Source organism: Cryptomeria japonica, chromosome 7, assembly GCF_030272615.1.
Source record: "Cryptomeria japonica chromosome 7, Sugi_1.0, whole genome shotgun sequence".
Classification (NCBI taxonomy): Eukaryota; Viridiplantae; Streptophyta; class Pinopsida; order Cupressales; family Cupressaceae; genus Cryptomeria; species Cryptomeria japonica.
The window spans coordinates 43,266,012-43,285,511 of record NC_081411.1 but is presented as its reverse complement, the minus strand read 5'-3'; the positions used below and the strand labels follow the sequence as shown (position 1 = coordinate 43,285,511).

The window sequence follows — 19,500 nt, the reverse complement described above, 5'->3', positions numbered from 1 at the left end:
CAGCTGAGAGAGAATCGTGGATGAAAGAAAGCTTAAACATTGATTGCTGGTAGTTGGGGAAAGTTATTTTGTAATAACGGATACACTACTACATAGAGGGGGTTTTAAGACTATTTGGGACAATTTTTGAGTGAATTGTCTTAATTTGAGACAAAATAAAACTTGCGTAGTCTTAAATATTATCTTTAAGAGTCTTAAATTATTGTCTTAAAAAATTGTCTTTATAAAGACAATAAAAAACACCATTATTATTGTCTCTTGATAGACATATATTTTTGTCTTTATAGAGACTATAACTAAAATAAAAAACATAGTCTTTATAGAGACAGATATGTCTTTAATCCCACTTATTGTCTTTCTTAAGACGATAAAAATATTCTCATTAGAGAGAATACCACTTTTCTCTCTCTCTAGATGATATAAAACAATAAACTTAAAAAAATAGCTCACTATTCAGACAAATTAATATTGTTAAATATAAACTATAATATAATTGATTATGTTAGGGCACGATGGAATTGAACCACCATCCTCCTGCTTGTAAAGCAGGTACTCTTCCATTGAGCTAGCACCCTTTAAGAATAATTTTATCATTCAGAATCTTGGGTCCCAAAACACCCTTTAGTTTAGCAATGAGTTTTAAGTCTAAATAATGGTTGAGAACATGTTGACCATTGCCAGCCATTTTGTGTTTTTGTATTGATCAACTTTTCGTTTCCTTGAAAATAAAACAACTATGTGTTTCTTAAACAAAACCTTACAATATCTATATAGCTCTAGCAACACAAAGAGAATGTACCGAAATTTTGAATAATACATTTATGTTTTTGAATTGGCACCTACATGGTCTGATTCTAATCTTCAGTGTGACCCTGTTCAATGCAAAAAAGGTGTAAGTCATCAGTCCACAAATTCAAACTGCCCTCTTGCTAACTAAATTTCATCCAATGCTTAGAATGGATTCTAAAACCAACTCCTTCCAGCCTTGGAAGTAAGTTATAGCATATTATTCAATAAAGAAAGCCTGAAAAACAATTCGAAACAAATCAAAATCATACAGGCCGGTGTTTCAATTCACAACAGCTCCTAGTAGTCATTTCATCCATCATTTCAGCATCATCAATATACTCGTTGACGCTTTCCAATACATCTGGAACATAAAAAAAAAACAGTAATGTAATTGTCATTGACTAGAGAAGTATTCAACTTTTGGAGCAGCATGTTTAAGCAATATGGTTGAGACTCTGTGAGGAGAGCCTGAAAAATTAGGATTAAAGCTGAAATAGAAGAGCTTAAGAATTAGGATTTAGAAACAATATTTTATTGTGATAATCAAGGCACAATTCAAGTTAACAAATAACCAATATTTCATACAAGTGGGGAGATTACTAAATCGCATTTTCAAAACAATAGAAAGCTTATCAAGATTATAATTTTATAGTTCATTTGTTATAGATCAAATCACAGATTACAGATATTTCCATTAATGCCTTGAACAAAAAAAGGTTAAGAGATTTAAAGGCATACTGTGTATGATGAAAAATAAAATGATCAAGGGAAAGTGCTTGAATATTTTATATTGATTTAGAGAATTATAAGTCGAGTTTAATATAATATTAAATGTCATCAATGTTGTATTTTAGCTGGCAAGGTGTATATAATGATTTTTATTTGTGTACATGGGAAAGAGGGAATACAAAAAGATAAGTGAAAGATTTAATTTGTTGTCTATTTCTGTATTCAATCTGCATTCTTAGGTCACTAGTAATCATACAAAAACAAATAGTTCATAGCTAAGGCTTTAGGAATAGTAACTGATATGTACATAACCCAAATTAAAATATAACTGTAAAAGCAAAATTTCTTGGTTAAGAAATGCTGCTTTAGGTCAATCATTTTCATGTGATTAATTTTCTATAACTCTTCCTTGCAATCTTTAAAGTTTTTTAAAACAGACTACAAAACTTTCGGTTCACTAAATTCAAGTCCTCTATTAACTAATTTCTAGCCTCACATAATTGTTCAACCACACCATATGTTCACTATCAGTATGTATCATCTCTAAATAGCTATAGAACATATCATGGATTCTGTCCACGAATATATTTTATTATATAAATTGGAAAAAGCTTTAGCAAGATTTCTCAAGCCATATGTTAAGTTACAATGGACATTGATCTATATAGAAATTATTCAGTTAAATCAACAGTACCTTCACATTGTGTAAATCAATATTCACAAAGTGTATCAGCCATTCATTCAAAATTTCCTCTACCTAAAAAAAGACATATGTAAGTCAGTCGCACATCTAGAAAATGTGTTGAGTGATTTTGTTAAACGTAAACAGAATGTTTACAATAGGAAGAATATTATTTGTCCAAGTAAAAATAAAAAAGATTTCAGCCTTTCTTCTTATTTCCACATGTTCAATACAAGTACACTGGTACTAATTCTTGTACACTAAAAGCTACATTAAGTACCTGGGAGCGAAAAAGTTCTTTAAATGTCCCAATTTCTCACAAAGCAATGGTATATTTATTCATCACAGGCCCTGTGACAGACAGATTTGAGAAACCATGAAGAACAATACTTTTGAATGTCAAGATGTATGCTAGAGAAGCATCTAATTTCAGTTATTTTCACATTTTGAGCACAAATTAATATATATAACTGTTACCTATTTTTGGTTTTCAGGACAAAAATAGGCCTAGATTAAGCCTTAGGCCTCTTTGAGAAAAATTTTGTGGGATAATGAGTGATTAAAAAATCAATTTTTTTATAATATTTCATGATTTCATGATTTCATGGTAAATAGAAGAGCAAGGCAATTTATTTGCATGTGTTCAAAAGGAATAAAATTACCTTCCCACGTTGCATATATTCAAAGAAGAAAGAGTATTAAATCAAATGCATTGGGGGAATTAGTTATATGCCTAAATTTAACTTTCCATATTACATGCCCATTCCACGTGGAAAGCCAAAGAGGAGAGAAGTAGAGTTCCATGTTTCTTAGGGTTCCTTTATTCTTCATGAAGTTCTCTTTCAGTTTCGAGCTTTCTTCTTTTATGAAAAAGGAAAAATGAGTAGAGTTAAGTTCTCAATGCAAAAGAGTGATAAGAGAGGATTCAATGGTGATGATAAAGCCTCTGAACTTTTATTAGAGAGGAAAAATAAGTCTTTATTTGCGTTATGTTTTGTAAAGTTCCTTGTCCTGGAATCTTTAGAAAGCATTCATAGCTATTTGAAAGAACACAGTGGATACTAGCATGAAAGACACAAAGTTGCAGTCAAAAAGATTTCATCCACTGTCAAAATCAGTAAAGAGGAGATGAATAAGACTAATACAGTGATTTGTCAAAAGAGGTCATGTCCACAGCACAAGAAAAGCTTAGTGCCTGAAAGCATTAATGTCTTAAGACCTGTAGAAAGCACAGAGAAGTGATATGTTCAAAGATAGATTAGGCTCTTGAGAGAAGGTAAAGGTCAAAGACAGATCAGGCTCATGATTGAATGTGATGGTCATGAGACAGACCTGATTTTTGTTTCAATGAGATTTCATTGTCAGTGCAACAATGTTGATAAAGGAGTACGAACCTTCCAAGGAAGTTTTTAACAAGTCTTAAAGCCTAAATAGTAAATACAGTCACAGAGGTAAAGGTATTGTACACTAGGGCATAGAGCTATACAAGTGAAGACCATCATCAATATCAGTGCCATGAGACCATAGCTTATAGTCATGTTGCAGACCATAGCACAAGAAATACAATCTAAATGACAAAGTTTTGGAAGGCATACACAGTCATTATCAAAGCATTAGGCCTGTCAAGATAACCGAAGTAATCATTAGCACCATGTGTCTAAGACTTAAAAGGATTGGAACAGACTAGCCTCTCCTTGCATGTACCAGTTATCAAAAAGCATTATGGCATCAAGGGCAGAGAGATCAATCAAAAGGATCAGACCATACTCCTGTAGCAGCACAAAACCCAAATTTGATAAGTCATCCATAACAATGACAGTGAATAGTGAGTATAAGATGAGGAAAGTTTGAAAGCCACATTCATAAGATCACAAAGGACAGTCACCGTCCTAAAAGATACAATGAGGTTTCTTTCTAAACCCAGTAATTAGCAGCCCAAACACAGTAAAAAGGAGGAGTCTCAGACTTAAGAAAGACAGGTATAATAGTCTAAAGAGCCACAGTCTCGTCAAAATGCACTCTCAATAACAAATACTATGATATCATTGTCAAATCACAGACCGAATGGACAAAAGAGAATGGAGAAAAGACAGTCTTGGCACGTATATAAACCAACTCAATATATGATGTGATTTCAAACTCCAATGCAAAGAAAGAGATGATGATGATTGTTACAAAGCATAGCAAGGATGCCATAGCTATTAATGATCAAGGATCAAAACAGTCAATGGGGATAGCACATGCAAGGGTTTGATCCCAAGCATAGATAGTTGGCCATGGTCGGTAGAGTATAGGGCTAAGGTGTTATCACCGCCTCATGATATGAAGGTAATATCAGACACCAAGGATAAACATAGCCAACACAAGATCTGCAACAAAAGAAAGATCAAGGAGCAGTCCCAGCTAGTCAAAGACAACAGGGGTCAAATACCCATGACAGTGAGCTAGAACAAATTAGTGAGACCAAAAATGTAGTGGTCTTAATTGTCTTACCATTTGCTTGCTCTAGTCTTGTTTGCAGTAATAATACAACATTCCACGGCTATCAAGAACAAATAATCTTCTCTTCCAGTCACCCCTTAAATTTGAAGAATACTTGGAAAGGTAAGCTTGCCTAATTGTTTGGATCTGAAATACATGGCAAAAACTAATTAAAGTCAGTTTCAAAATTAATTTAAAAAATATCCTAGCTGACAACACTCAGTTATGTTGTAATAGTGCTCTTAGTCTATTCTAGGTCACAGATTCAAGATATTTTATTATGACCTACAATAGAAAAATGCTAGAAGCTCCTGAAAATAATTAAATCAAACGGAGGGCAAGAAATAAGATGAAAATAAAAACATGATAACAAATTACCTTACCCTTTGCAGTTGATTGCATTGCAGCTTCAATCATCTTGTGTGAGCTTCTTCCAACAGCTTGTATATTGTGCCTGTTGATTGTAACTAGGGTATAGGGGTTCGGATTGCCTTAAGGCAACATCCGAACCCCTTTAGGACCGGGTCCTACCCTAACGTGACCCTATCCTAAACACCACGCTAAAACACACCACAATTAAATATTAGCGCCTCAAATATCAAGGAGGCCGACTTACAAGGAGGGCCGACTTTAATAAAGTAAAGAGGCATATAAGTAAAGGTCATTTTGCAAGTCAAGATCATCAAGTTCAATTAAAATCAGAATGCAAATTAGCTCTGCTGTGCGAACCTAAGGAAGAGGGCGAATTATTCAGTTTGGTGTAATATTGTCCAAGGGGACATAACATATCTTGAGGCAAGTCATTGAAACATACAAGGACAGATCTAATATGTGGAGATCAGATTCGAGCTAAGTATTGTACTGTTATTTAGAGGAGAATATATAATCTGACTTGTGGGTCTTTCATGCTGGGTTTTTCCTCCTTGGAGGTTATCCCAAGGTATGCTTGTTTATCTTCTATTATATTTCTGATTTATGTTGTCTTACTAAGTTCTGCAAATCTGATTACAATCTAGGGCACAATTTAATGCATGTTGGTTCACTAAACTACTGCAAATCTAATACAAACCAGGGCATAATTAAATAAGATATATCTGGTTATCATACCTAGGGTTTAAATTAACATGGTATCAGAGCTCTAGGTGTTACTAACTTCTGATTTTAGCAGATCAATTGTTGCATATAGCTGTTGTTTGTGTTCAGATTAAAGATGTCAGGTTTAAAGGCTGAAGATAGACTTGAGGGAGCCATTGACTTTGCTGCTTGGAAAGTTCGTATTCTGTTGATCCTTGAAGAAAATGACCTACTGAAATTTGTAGAAGAAGAAAGGCTGTCTCCTCCAGAAGATGCTGAAGAGCTGGAACTGTTCAAGAAAGATTCCCTCAAGGCTAGAAGGATCATAATTGAGTCCGTCAAGAATCATCTTGTCACTGTCATATCAAAGTTTACATCTGCCAGAGAAATGATCAAACACTTGGAAGGGATCTATGATGTCAACAATCTCAACAGGGCTCTTGCCCTAAGACAGCAACTTCTACACATGAAAATGAAAGAAGAAGACTCAATCATAGCCTACTTCATGAAGATCAATGAACTAAAGGACAAGCTAAGCACTCTTGATTGCCAAATCTCAGATAAAGACCTTGTTATGATTGCATTAAATGGTCTACCAGATGAATGGGAACCATTCATTCGTAGCATTGGTGGAAGAGCTGATCGTCCCAACTTTGAGCATCTTCAATCTTATTGCATCGAAGAGGAATCTCAAATTGAGGTAAGAGGAAAACTCAAAAACTCTCTCAAAGATAATCATGTTCTCTTATCTAAATCTAGGAAAGGTGGTCATTGGAAGAAAGAAAAGAGAAGCAAAGATTTTAGATCCTCCTCCTATGATCCAAGGAAAAAGTCAAGAGATTCCTCTCACATCCGTTGCTTCAGATGTGATAAGTATGGTCACTATGCCAGAGACTGTCAAAATGACCCAAAGGAAAGGGAAGCTAACTTAAATGAGGTTGCCGAACAAAGTGAAGACTACCTTCTTATCTCTGCTCTTTCCAACAATGTTCCTACAGATAGCAATTCGTGGATACTTGACAGTGGTGCCTCCAAACACATCTTAGGATTTCGTGAGCATCTCTCAGATCTGATTGAAAAAGACACCAATCTTCATGTTGTAATCGGTGATGATGCTCGATACTCGATAAAAGGTTCTAGTACTACCTCTCTAAAACTAGATTCTGGTATTTCCTTGCAACTCTGTGATATTCTATTTGTACCTGGTATTAAAAAAAATCTTATTTCTATTTCGGCTTTAGAAGATAAGGGTTTGCAAATAGCATTTTCTAAAGGGAAAGTACTCGCTTGGTCTAAGAAATCTAACTTCAAATCTGCTCGTATTATTGGAAATAAATGTGATAGTTTATATAAGCTTGCAGCCAATCCAATTCAAGCTCTCATTCATGAGACCCCTGAATCATGCAAGCTATGGCATAGAAGATTGGATCATCTTCACTTTCAAGCTCTTCCCACTCTCGGTAAAATGGTCAAAGGTATGCCTAATCTCAGTTTATCTCATGATGATGCTTGTAAAGGTTGTGCAATGGGTAAGAATGTAAAGAATCCCTTTCAAAAAAGCGATAGTAGGGCTAAAGAAAGGTTAGAGCTTATTCATTCAGATTTATGTGGTCCCATGTCAGTAGCATCTCCTAGCGGGTTCTTATATTATGTTATCTTCATAGATGATTTCTCTAGGAAAACATGGATCTATTTTCTTAAATCTAAAGAGTCTGAAGAAGTCCTAAACAAATTTAAAGAATTCAAAGCCTTAGTTGAAAATACTACAGGAAATCAAATTAAATGTTTGAGGTCTAACAATGGAGGTGAATACACCTCAGGTAGCTTCTATGACTTTTGTGTTAAAGCAGGAATTAAGAGGGAGTTCTGTGTTCCCTACAACCCTCAGCAAAATGGAGTTGCTGAAAGAAAGAACAGGACCATTGTTGAAGCTGCAAGAGCCATGATTCATGATCAAGACTTGCAACCTTTTCTATGGGCAGAAGCATCCAAAACCGCAGTTTATATTCAAAATAAATGTCCTCATCAAGTCCTAAAGAATGTAACACCTGAAGAAGCATTTTCAGGAATCAAACCTGACATCAGTCACCTAAGGATATTTGGAAACCCTGTGTATGTTCATGTGCCTAAAGAAAAACGAACCAAGCTAGATCCATCTGGAAAGAAATGCATCCTAGTAGGATACAGCGAATCTTCCAAAGCTTTCAGGATCTACATTTCAGGTCAAAAGTATGTTGAGGTAAGTAGAGATGTAACTTTTGAAGAAGATATTGCTTTCAAAAGATCTAAAGGTTCATTAATCAACAATGATGATATGATGATGGAAAAACAAGATTCAATTGTTGATGTTAACCCTGAGTCACAGGAAGAGTCTACTGATCTCCCAGATCAGGAAGTTCAGAATGACTCATCAGAACCCATGCAATCTACCGATATACCTCAAGATATTGTGGTCTGCAAGAAGAGACCACTCTAGGTTAGAAATACAATTCAAGATGCTGAAGGGTTTGCTGCTCCCAAAGGAACCTTCAGAAACAGCAAGAGTGTCCAAAATCACGCCAACTACATTTCTGTGATGTGCAATATAATTGAGTCTGAACACCACAATATCGATGAAGCTATGTCCCATCATGCTTGGAAATTAGCCATGGATGAAGAGTATGGATCTATCATCAAGAATGATGTCTGGGACATTGTTCCCAGACCCAAAGGTAAGTCTGTCGTTTCCTCTAAATGGTTGTTTAAAATTAAACATAATGCTGATGGTAGTATTGAAAAATATAAAGCTAGGTTTGTAGCTCGTGACTTTTCTCAAAAGGAAGGAATAGATTATGAAGAAACCTTTGCCCCTGTTGCTAGATATACCTCTATTAGGTCTATAATAGCTATTGCTGCAGCCAAAGGTTGGGAGCTACATCAAATGGATGTTAAGACAGCCTTCCTCAATGGAGTCATTGAGGAGGAAGTCTATATTGAGCAACCAGAAGGTTATGTAATCCATAAAAGAGATTCTCATGTTTGCAGGTTGAAGAAAGCCTTATATGGGCTCAAACAGGCTCCTCGCACTTGGTATGAAAGAATTGATAAGTACTTACTAAGTTTAGGGTTTTCCAAGAATGATGCTGATGCTAACATTTACTTGAAAATTTATAATAATGAGATGCTTATTTTAGTTTTGTATGTAGATGATTTATTTCTCACGGGTGAAAATAAATTAATCATAAGATGTAAAAAGGAATTAGCCTCGGAATTTGAAATGAAATATTTAGGGCTAATGCACTACTTCCTAGGGTTAGAAATATGGCAAAGAGCTAATGAAATCTTTCTAAGTCAGGGAAAATACACTATTGATATTTTGAAAAGATTTAGAATGATAGATTGTAAACCTATGCGTACTCCTATGGAATCTAACTTAAAGAAGTTAAGTGTTTCTGCAGCTAACTCAGATTTTGCAGATCCTTCTGAGTACAGACAATTGATTGGCTCCCTGATGTACCTAGTCAATACTAGGCCAGACATCTATTATGCTGTGAATGCTCTCAGTCAGTTCATGAGCTCACCAAAACATGTTCACCTAGTTGCTACCAAGCACATTCTAAGATATCTACGTGGCACGATTGGTTATGGGCTGAAGTATACACTTAATACCCCAATCCTCCTGAAAGGCTACTCGGATTCAGATTGGGCAGGAAGTGTCAAGGACAAGAAAAGCACTTCAGGCATCTGCTTCAACTTGGGCTTCACAGTAATCTCTTGGGCATGCAGGAAGCAATCTTCGGTAGCATTAAGCACTGCAGAAGCTGAGTACGTTGCCGCATCTGTTGCATCCAGAGAAGCAGTGTGGCTCCGTAAGCTTCTTGTTGGATTATTTGGTCAAGTCAATGATCCTACCACCATTCATTGTGATAATCAAAGCTATATAATGATTTCTGTAAATCCTGTATTTCATGATCGGTCCAAACATGTGGAAACACACTATCATTACATTCAGGATATGGTGCAGAGAGGCGCCATTCACCTAAAGTACATTAGCACAGATGAACAGATTGCTGACATCCTCACCAAACCCTTATCCAGAGTGAAGTTCGAGTACTTCAAAGATAGACTCGGTGTCATGGAAAACGGAACCCTGATTGAGAGGGAGCTTCAATCTCAGTGACTATTGGTAGCACTTTGAATCATTCTTTGCTTGTGTGCAAGAATGAATTTCATCCAATCTATGCTTGTGTGCTAGATGGATAGTTGTAATAATGTAAAGACCCACTGGTGTATTACACTTTCTATGCTTGTGTGCTAGAACCATCCTATGCTTGTGTGCTAGGTGGAAGATGTAATTCTATGCTTGTGTGCTAGATCCATTCTATGCTTGTGTGCTAGATGGAACGTAAAAGGTTCAGATCATGTATTCTCCTCCTCCCTAGTTAAGAGGGAGTGTTGATTGTAACTAGGGTATAGGGGTTCGGATTGCCTTAAGGCAACATCCGAACCCCTTTAGGATCAGGTCCTACCCTAACGTGACCTTATCCTAAACACCACGCTAAAACACACCACAATTAAATATTAGTGCCAAAATAACATTAGCGCCTCAAATATCAGGAAGGCCGACTTACAAGGAGGGCCGACTTTAATAAAGTAAAGAGGCATATAAGTAAAGGTCATTTTGCAAGTCAAGATCATCAAGTTCAATTAAAATCAGAATGCAAATTAGCTCTGTTGTGCGAACCTAAGGAAGAGGGCGAATTATTCAGTTTGGTGTAATATTGTCCAAGGAGACATAACATATCTTGAGGCAAGTCATTGAAACATACAAGGACAGATCTGATATGTGGAGATCAAATTTGAGCTAAGTATTGTACTGTTATTTAGAGGAGAATATATAATCTGACCTGTGGGTCTTTCATGCTCGGTTTTTCCTCCTTGGAGGTTTTCCCAGGGTATGCTTGTTTGTCTTCTATTATATTTCTGATTTATGTTGTCTTACTAAGTTCTGCAAATCTGATTACAATCTAGGGCACAATTTAATGCATGTTGGTTCACTAAACTATTGCAAATCTAATACAAACCAGGGCATAATTAAATAAGATAAATCTGGTTATCATACCTAGGGTTTAAATTAACAGTGCCCTATTGGAGAATTATCTGCATCACTAAAAAAACATCAACTTTCATGATCTATTTGCCTCTTAAATTCCTGCATTCGCTCTACAAGAGTTGCTTGCTCATAATTTGTCCTATCTATTGACTATTGAGCATATGCCAATACCTGATCAAAATAATCAGATAGAATTTTCAGAATTTCTAATGGCATTATCAAAAAGTCAGATGCTAGACAACACATATAATAAAGATTAAATAAAAGTGGCAAGAGATGAGCAGCGAGATCAAAAAAAAAGCAAGCAAACAACAAAAAATTTGAGAACATGACATCTATACTAAAACATATTTGGATTAGAAAGTTGGAATTTCTATTATTTGTAAGTAAGTGAGTCATTTACAGCATTTTACTATGCTATTTTTTTGGAAGTTACTTGATGGACAATCTTAAAAACAGGCCTCATTTGGTGTAAATGCTAAAACAAATAAACTGGATGAAAGTGATGACAACTTTGAAGCCATATTGTTCATATTTAGAGAATGAAAATCATGATATCCATTATTTCGCACTACCTATTCATTAGTTTTGATTGTCTATATCATGTTCATAGTTCATATTGTTCACATTTTGAATAAATGCTTTTTGTAAATAACACTGTAAAGTGTCATTGATACCATTAGCAAATCAATTGAATATATTAGTATCACATACAAGCTAGATGAGAGTCATTTCATAATTTGATGCCTGTCTAAGTTGGTTTTCCATTTGATTTTTCGTGTTCACAAACTGATACAGACATGAACTGAGAATAAATTTCAACTTTGATCTTCCTGACCTGATTGATACCGTTAGCAAATCAATTGAATATATTATTATCACATACAAGCTAGATGAGAGTCATTTCATAATTTGATGCCTAAGTTGGTCTTCCATTTGATTTTTCAGTGTTCACATACAGACATGAACTGAGAATAAATTACAACTTTGTTCTTCCTGACCTGATTGTGGGCTCATGGCTCCAGGTAAGGCTGAACTAAGTCTTTTCTTGACATTACTATAATTTTAAATTTATTTAATATTTTTTGTTTGAGCACTACATTTACTATGTATACGGAATAAATATTACTGGCTTTTAAATAATGGCTGATGTCCTCTGAACTATGGTGGCCTAGAGCCTTGAAGATGTTGACAAACTACGGGAAATAGGGGTGGGCAGAATATTTTGTCTACAAAAAGATTTTGATCTTGAGCATCCTTCGAATTCAAATTTGTATTTATGAGATATGTTTAACAGAATGTCAGGATGCAGTGAAAAACCTGTCTCTAATCTCTTTTCACTATCTTTCTATCCAACTTTAACACAAACCAGCCTCTGGCTTGATGCACTCATGTAAGAACCCTTATGACAATGGCGATAGGCAACTTATTTGGAGAATTAAGATTAATCATTCATATAATATTTTGTTTCAGTTGATTGGTACAGACCTTACCTTTCAATCTGCTTGCCTGTTTTAGATATAGCTGCAAACAAAACATTCCGATGACCTATGTGCAAGTTGATGGCAATTATGATTTTACTTTTAGCTAAAGTAGTTGGTAGTATAACCATTATTCGAACTGGTTTTAAGATTCAATTAATACATTTGCCATAGTTTCGTGATTAATGTAAACATGTAATTGCCTTTTTGGTGATTAACATTAGTAAAGGAGAACCAAGGGCATTTTGGTGATTGTCTTAATGAAAACTCTCATACACATCCTGACATAAACTAGACTGTGACATTTTTGACAACTGGGTTTTGGCCAAGTTACAAACCATTTGATCTTAATCTGCCAGCTGAAATGGTATGCCCTTTTTGTATATAGCATACCTCTTAGATGTACCTATTTCTGCAGCTTAGCTTATTGACTTTTGCTACTTGATAAAGGTAAGATGCATAGAGGAGTTCAAGCAGTTCTATCAGAGAAAGACAAAACATAAAAAGCTTACATGGATATATTCTCTGGGTACTTGTAATATTAACAGGAAGCTTGACCCTAAGCCTATGGAGCTTCTTGTTACTACTTACCAGATAATTGCCTTTTTTGGTCGATTAGTGGCAATTGTGTTGTTTAATTCATATAAAATGGCATTATAGGTCATTTTCTACTATAGTCAATATTGTTAATTCCTTATTTCAGTATTTTGTTCAGAATTAGCTGGATATGATAAGTTAAAGCAAGGTTAATGTCGTGGTTAATTGGTGATGAGCCTACATTGATTCTTTTAAAAGCTCTCTACGAATGCACTGATTTCAACTTATGCTTTCTTTGTTTAAAGGAAAACCATAATTGGTGGGTCATACAATGGCTCTACCATAAATCTGAAAAATGAATAAATCATGTTTATCAGTCTAAGTTTCCTCTATTACCTGAATTCATATTTTCAACCTCATTGTTATGTAATTTACCATATTTCTATGTGGTGATGATACACAGGCATCTGCACTGTTGCTCTTCAATGCATCAGAAAGGCTAAGTTATTCAGAAGTTAAGAATCAATTGAATTGGACTGATGAAGACATTGTCAAGTTGCTACATTCTCTTTCATGTGAAAAAAATAAAATTCTAAATAAAGAGCCAAACACAAAAACTGTATCACAAACAGATTACTTAGAATTCAATTCAAAATATCCTGTATCTTGAAGAAACATCAATAGGGAACACAGTCTTTTGAAAATCCACAGTATCATGAAGAATATCCTGCCTACAAATCCCATTAACCGATTTAATGTTAAAAGTCCCTTGATAATCTCACATCAGAGCTGACAGTATATTTTACAAGCTAATATGTTGCAATTTACAATTTCTTCTTGTTTTAGTTATAAATTTTTGGTGGACGCTATCATATGACAATGTGATATATGATTTTTACATTTAAACATATGTGATCTAATTCTCTTGGAGTATTTTAGATTTGACTATGCTAAACAATATTAGAAGGAAAAATTGAAACAAGAATTGAATTTGTGAATCATAATTACATATATTACACTTAAACATATGGCATCTAATTATCTTGGAGTGTTTTAGATTTGACTATGCCAAACAATATTAGCAGGAAAATTTGAAACAAGAATTGAATTTGTGAATCATAATTTCATATATTTACACTTATACATACGGCATCTAATTCTATTGGAGTGTTTTAGATTTCAGTAAAGCCATCTCAGGGACAACACAGGTCTAGGACAATGCTGAAAAAATTGTTCAAATTGACATAGTTCCACATAAACATAAGGGTAACTGTTTAATTTTGTAATCCAGAATACAGTGCAAGATTGTGCGAGCATGCATGATTGATACTAAATCAAGTCTGAGACCATAGGTAGAAGGGTGTGATGGTTTATTTTTCAAACAACATTATAAAGTAAACTTGGAACAGGTATTCAAATTACAAAAACATAATCACGTATCCAAATCCTGAACCATTCTATAGTTTCCTTCACACGCAAATCCTTTCAAAACAAATTTATCTTCAGTACTTTACTCTGAATGATAGCAAAATTAGAAAAAGGAAAATTGCAAAAAATCTTAAGTGATTAGATATTCTTAGACCCTCCTAGTATAAAACAAAGAAATGAGTAGACTTTCTGATGATATATAGGTGATATGCTAGATTAATGCAAGATTGTGACTTGGGGTGCCCTGAGCAAAGTTAAGAGACAAAATTTTAGCTTGACAAAAGTCATTTTCATAGTTGAACAATAAAATTCATTTAGTAGTGATACAAACTTTTGCATGCAATCTAAGCTAATAAAAAGCAAATAGTTCTACCAGTACATAATCTCATTGAGCTATTAGCTAATTTATACCTATTTTCTACAGAAGCCCTCATAAGTTGTTAAAAGATGGAATACTTAATCAATGACAGGATTTTACTGGGCAGATCTTATGATCTCATAAGTATTTATCATAATCTGGAAAATATTTGTGGGGTGATATCTATAAAGGAACACTAATCTATCTTCAAAAGAGAATTTAGTCTGTTTGTTTGAGGTCCACATCTAAGCAAGCCACCTCTTTACAACATACTTTCCAATTCCTTTGATGGGATTTTGCATTCACTGTTCCATTAACCTTAATTCTAGAGACAAATATTTTGCATATTGATTTCAATTAAATAGTTATCAACTTATAAGCAAAGGATTAATTAATTTGTACCTGTTGCAATGCCACAGCCGAGGACACATATTTTTCCAAAGGGAACATATGAGCTCAGTTTAACAATGTACCCAGAGTGCACGACAGCGTACTCACTAAAGCTTGAAACTACACAAAAGTGAGAGATAGGCTTGCCATTTACAGAAAAATGGGTTTTCTGATCACTACGCATGACACCTTTTCTTACCATTCTTAATGTTTCAGACATGTTTCTTTTGTCAGATTTAGAATGCATACACTCCTTGCACTCCCCGGTAAAAAAGGTAAGCACACAATCATCCTCACGTAGATCAATTACATCTTCTCCAACACTTTGAATAATCCTGCAATCTCATTCACAGTTAGAACACAAAAATAGATATATTGAAATATTTGAATAAGTAACAGTGCCAATAAGAAGAAAACAAGGCCATGATCAACAAGAATATATGAGTAGGGTTAGATTAGCTAACCTTGTTGCCTCATGGCCAAAGATGCGTGGGAAGATTGGAACGTGTCCCTAAAAAATTAAGAGGAAAATTAGCTTCTATAACAACATGCAGGAAGATTATCAGGAATATAAATCACCTTTCTTGCTAAGATCATCATGTATATAATTTATAGTATGAACAATGTCAAATTTGACAACTCACTTTAGGAATAAGTCCTATGGGTTATAATGCCCAAGTATATATTCAAATCAATAATTATACAACATGCCACATCAAAATAGCATAATATGCTCATGCAACAACCCACAGACTTCGAGGTACCATTCTTTTGGACTAATCTATCATTCATATCGAGCTTTGTACTTTCATAAGATACTCTAAACATTTATTGAAGAATGCAAAGGAGTAGAGTTTACGTCACAGGATGTACAAGATCAAAGATCACAACGATTAAAAGTTCTAATTTCTATCACACTTATACTTGGTTTTCCATTTTGAAAGAAATCTTATTGTTGATAAATATACTCTTCTCATAATCTGTGTAAATTTTAATTATGCACGCATTCTGTGATTTCAATAAGCTAACATTGGTTTTGGAAAATAGTAAATGTTTGTCCAGATGACTAATAGAAAACAAATCTATAAGATAAATGAAATTTTTATTGGATGATATACAGTCAATTAATCATCGTTTAAGAACATAGCCTATGCTATAGTTGCATGCATGGCAGGAATCAATAAAGTATTAGAGATATGACCTACCTCATCAACCATTTTTCCATATCATACAGAACACCCGTTCATATTCCCAAATCCCTACAAACACCCAAACCCAAAAGTCTACCGATATTCAATCTATTGATTATGGATGTTCACCCGTTGCCTCTTCTCGGGGTCCTTAAATGATATGGATAAAATGTCTTGTGTAGGCACAATCTTCCACGTAGGAATAACATAACTCAGCTTGTTTAATAGGCTGATAACCAGGGGATGAAGCTTCATATCATCTGCTATATGTAATAAAGCACAACACTTTGTAAGCCAAGTTCAATTGTTTTCTCTTTATACATTTACACTTCCTCTGATACAAATCACCCTTTGCATCTTATTTCGCCTGTTCTAACATTACCTTACACATAGGCGCAATGAGCACTGCACTGCTCCAAAAACCAGGTTGTTTTCTATGTTATGATAGACAGAAAATGAATATATTAAGTTTAATAGTGTCTGTAAGTTGGGAGATGGTAACTGCTGGCTCAGAGGGCCTACCTACAAAATGATGGTACCACTTTGCCACCTTTTCTGCACCACCATTACCTAAAGTATATGTGTGGGTACATTTCTTTCACACCTCTTTCTACTCGCTAGTGTCGCCTTGTTCCCATGTTTGTAGTGCAGACCTACACCATGTGGAGTGCCATATACCTTATAAAAGAGTTACACAGCTACAAATCAGGGAAACTATTGGCAGAAATCAACTGTAGCTAGGGCAAGCATAGGTTACAATTAAAGAAGCATGGTCATTATAGGCTTCTCTGTTTGTCACTAGATTTGTTTTGGGCAAATTTTGTGTTAATCTTGTTGTCATATGTTAATCTGATTAGTTATTGTTATTCAGAAATCATTTTGCATGGTAATATTAATAATACTATTTCAACCACTGAAATGGATACAAATAGTCACAATCACAATAACAATATATTTACCGTTTATCTGCAGTCACAATCACAATATAACAAAAAAAAAATTGAAGCTAATCTGACAGATCTTTTCAAAGAAATGGATCCAAACCTGATTCTTTTTAAACATGGAAGCCAACGACGACTTGGGGAATTGACGAGCAGTACTACTTACAGATGGGACTCAAGGTGGAACGTTGGGCAATGATTTCAACTGAGGAAATCTTTTAGGGTTTGTCGTTTTATTCTTGAAATCCCTCTTTGTAGGGCTGGATTTCTTTAGGTTAGGGTTGGTCGTGCTTGAAACAGAGACCAAAGAGCTCAGTTTTGACATTTCCTACTTCACCATTTTTAGGTCAGAAAACCTCACTAAATAGTTACGATGATAATGATACGGCTCCTCCTGATGGCTGTGCCTCCTCACAACAAACAGGCTCATTTCAACAATGTAAATGCTAGAAAGTGCAAATCAAGACAAAGGAGAGGAGAGCAGAGCAAACAGAACACAGCAAATGTCTAAGAATCAACTCCAATGCAGCGATAGTACCAACCTTCCTTGCAAGCCCCAACTCTGAAAGTAGAACAATCATTGGCACGACAGGCCAAGAATGCCAAGGTTTCTATTGATACAACGTGCATGCATCTACTATTCTAAGGGTAGCTATAGAAAGGCGTGACTTCGCCCGATAAAATTTGGATCTTGGCGGCCCCCATCTCTCCCACTCACCCTCAATTTGAACACCTTTTGACTTCGACGAAAAAGAGATAGGACTTGATTTGAACCCATGAAGCCAAGTCCCTACCCAGACCCGATGATGGGGTGAAAGGACCCTCGTCCATCCTTTCCCAAACCCTGCCCTTCCCCGTTGTTTTTTGGGCTAAAGGATATCCCGTTCTCTTGAAGCACTGAGACTTGGTAACCAGAGCGGCTTGAGATTGTGATCAGAGGCTATGAGTGGCCTATAGGACTTGACCCCTTGCTCATCGATCCAAGAAGATGCATCAATGTATGGCTCACCATTCAAAGCAACGATTCGTTCCTTCCAAGCACACACACAGACACAGCAGGAGGGCAAAATGCTAGCTGAGAACTCTGCTGAGAGCTCATTTTGTCATAGAATATTCTGTGTATTTGTCTTTGTCGACAGGTAGTCAAGCGGAGAAGAGGATGAATTGGAAAATTAAATGCATGAATGTGTGTAACCAAACCAAAATCGAAGGGAAAAAAAAATTAAATGAAATGAACCAGTTAAAAAATACAAACAGGGTAAGTATCTACGTAAGTTATGGAAGCATTCAGAGGACACGTATTTACCCCTCTTTTTAAACCAGAAAAATGAATCGCAGAGAAACAAATTCCAAAATTAATTTTCAAACAGCACAACCATTCAACAGAGGGTAGACTGTAAATACCTGTTGCTGCATGAGTTATAAATTACACAGGAATGCTCTGATCTGAAGGAGCCCTCAATGTGATAATCACATTGCCTTCAAAAGTAATTAGCGGATGAGCAATTAACAAAGACATGTCAAAAATTCATTTCCCTCCAAAAATTCAGTAGGCATGTTTTTGTCTTAATTTTTAAATTAAGACAATTAAAAATATTTTTAATTTTTAATTTAAAATAAATAAACTAATATCTTAAATGTTTAAGACAAAATATAAATTTTGTCTTAAAAAAAGGTCTTAAACTACCTTCTTCTCTAGTAGTGATATTGAGTCATATCATGCTACTTAAAATTGTTTATGTAAATCATGTTTTATTATTGGGTCCTTAGGAAGTGTGTAGCTGCAAGAGGAATTTGGAAATTGTGAGGGAGGAGGCATCGCACAAATTTTAGATTCTAGAAGAAACTTGGAAACAAGAACTTTCAGGTTCTAGAGGAAAATTGGAAACAAGAACTTGAAATTGAACATCATCATTAGAGTTCAAGTTTCATAAGGGACTTGGAACATAGAATGTAAGTAGCAACTAGTAGGCATTTGACCCAAAGAAGAAATGGAACATGAAACCAACAAGAGACCAACAAATGGTGAGAGTGGGGAAAGAATTGGAACTTGGATCAAAGGGTGGCAAGAGTTGAGTCTCAAACTAGAATATGAACTTAAAAGGGTTGATGAACTTGGGTTTTAGGTCTTAGGTTTCAAGTCTTGGGTGAACTCCTAGGTCTGATGTCTATTGTAGGGATTTGGACGAAGAGGAAGTTGGAACTAAAGCCAAGAGGTTCCAAGTTCCAATTGAGGTTCATGGTCTAGTAGGACTTAAAGAACTTGGTTGGGGTTGAATGTATGTAAGACACATGGACTAGAACCTAAGGTTGCAAGTCCTAGTTGAC

At 35.2% G+C, this 19,500-nt stretch overlaps 1 protein-coding gene and 1 non-coding gene across 4 annotated transcripts; both read right to left on the bottom strand.

Moving 5' to 3' along the window:
• Positions 1-503: 503 nt before the first annotated feature.
• On the bottom strand, positions 504-575 carry TRNAV-UAC (transfer RNA valine (anticodon UAC)). The gene has a single exon. It is a non-coding gene; the product is annotated as a tRNA-Val (tRNA).
• LOC131855773 (alcohol dehydrogenase-like 6) lies at positions 544-18,658 on the bottom strand. 3 transcript variants are annotated; one of them, XM_059209385.1, is made up of 5 exons: positions 18,577-18,658; positions 15,506-15,552; positions 15,054-15,376; positions 1,059-1,150; positions 544-872 (listed from the first exon to the last, which is right to left on the bottom strand). In XM_059209385.1, the coding sequence occupies exons 1-5, from the start codon at positions 18,586-18,588 to the stop codon at positions 855-857; spliced, it is 492 nt and encodes a 163-aa protein (XP_059065368.1). In that variant the 5' UTR covers positions 18,589-18,658; the 3' UTR covers positions 544-854. The 3 variants fall into 3 exon arrangements, with proteins under 3 accessions (XP_059065368.1, XP_059065366.1, XP_059065367.1); XM_059209383.1 differs by lacking the exon at positions 18,577-18,658 and adding an exon at positions 17,715-18,172; XM_059209384.1 differs by lacking the exon at positions 18,577-18,658 and adding an exon at positions 17,276-17,708.
• Positions 18,659-19,500: the final 842 nt, after the last annotated feature.

Excerpts from the sequence above, each read along its gene's own strand:
- LOC131855773 (XM_059209383.1), bottom strand. The coding sequence starts at position 17,753 with ATGATTGTTCTACTTTCAGAGTTGGGGCTTGCAAGGAAG. Across the intron at positions 15,553-17,714 it reads AGTTGGGGCTTGCAAGGAAG|GGACACGTTCCAATCTTCCC; the intron begins GTTGGTACTATC and ends TTAATTTTTTAG. Across the intron at positions 1,151-15,053 it reads CGGCTGTGGCATTGCAACAG|ATGTATTGGAAAGCGTCAAC; the intron begins GTACAAATTAAT and ends TTTATGTTCCAG.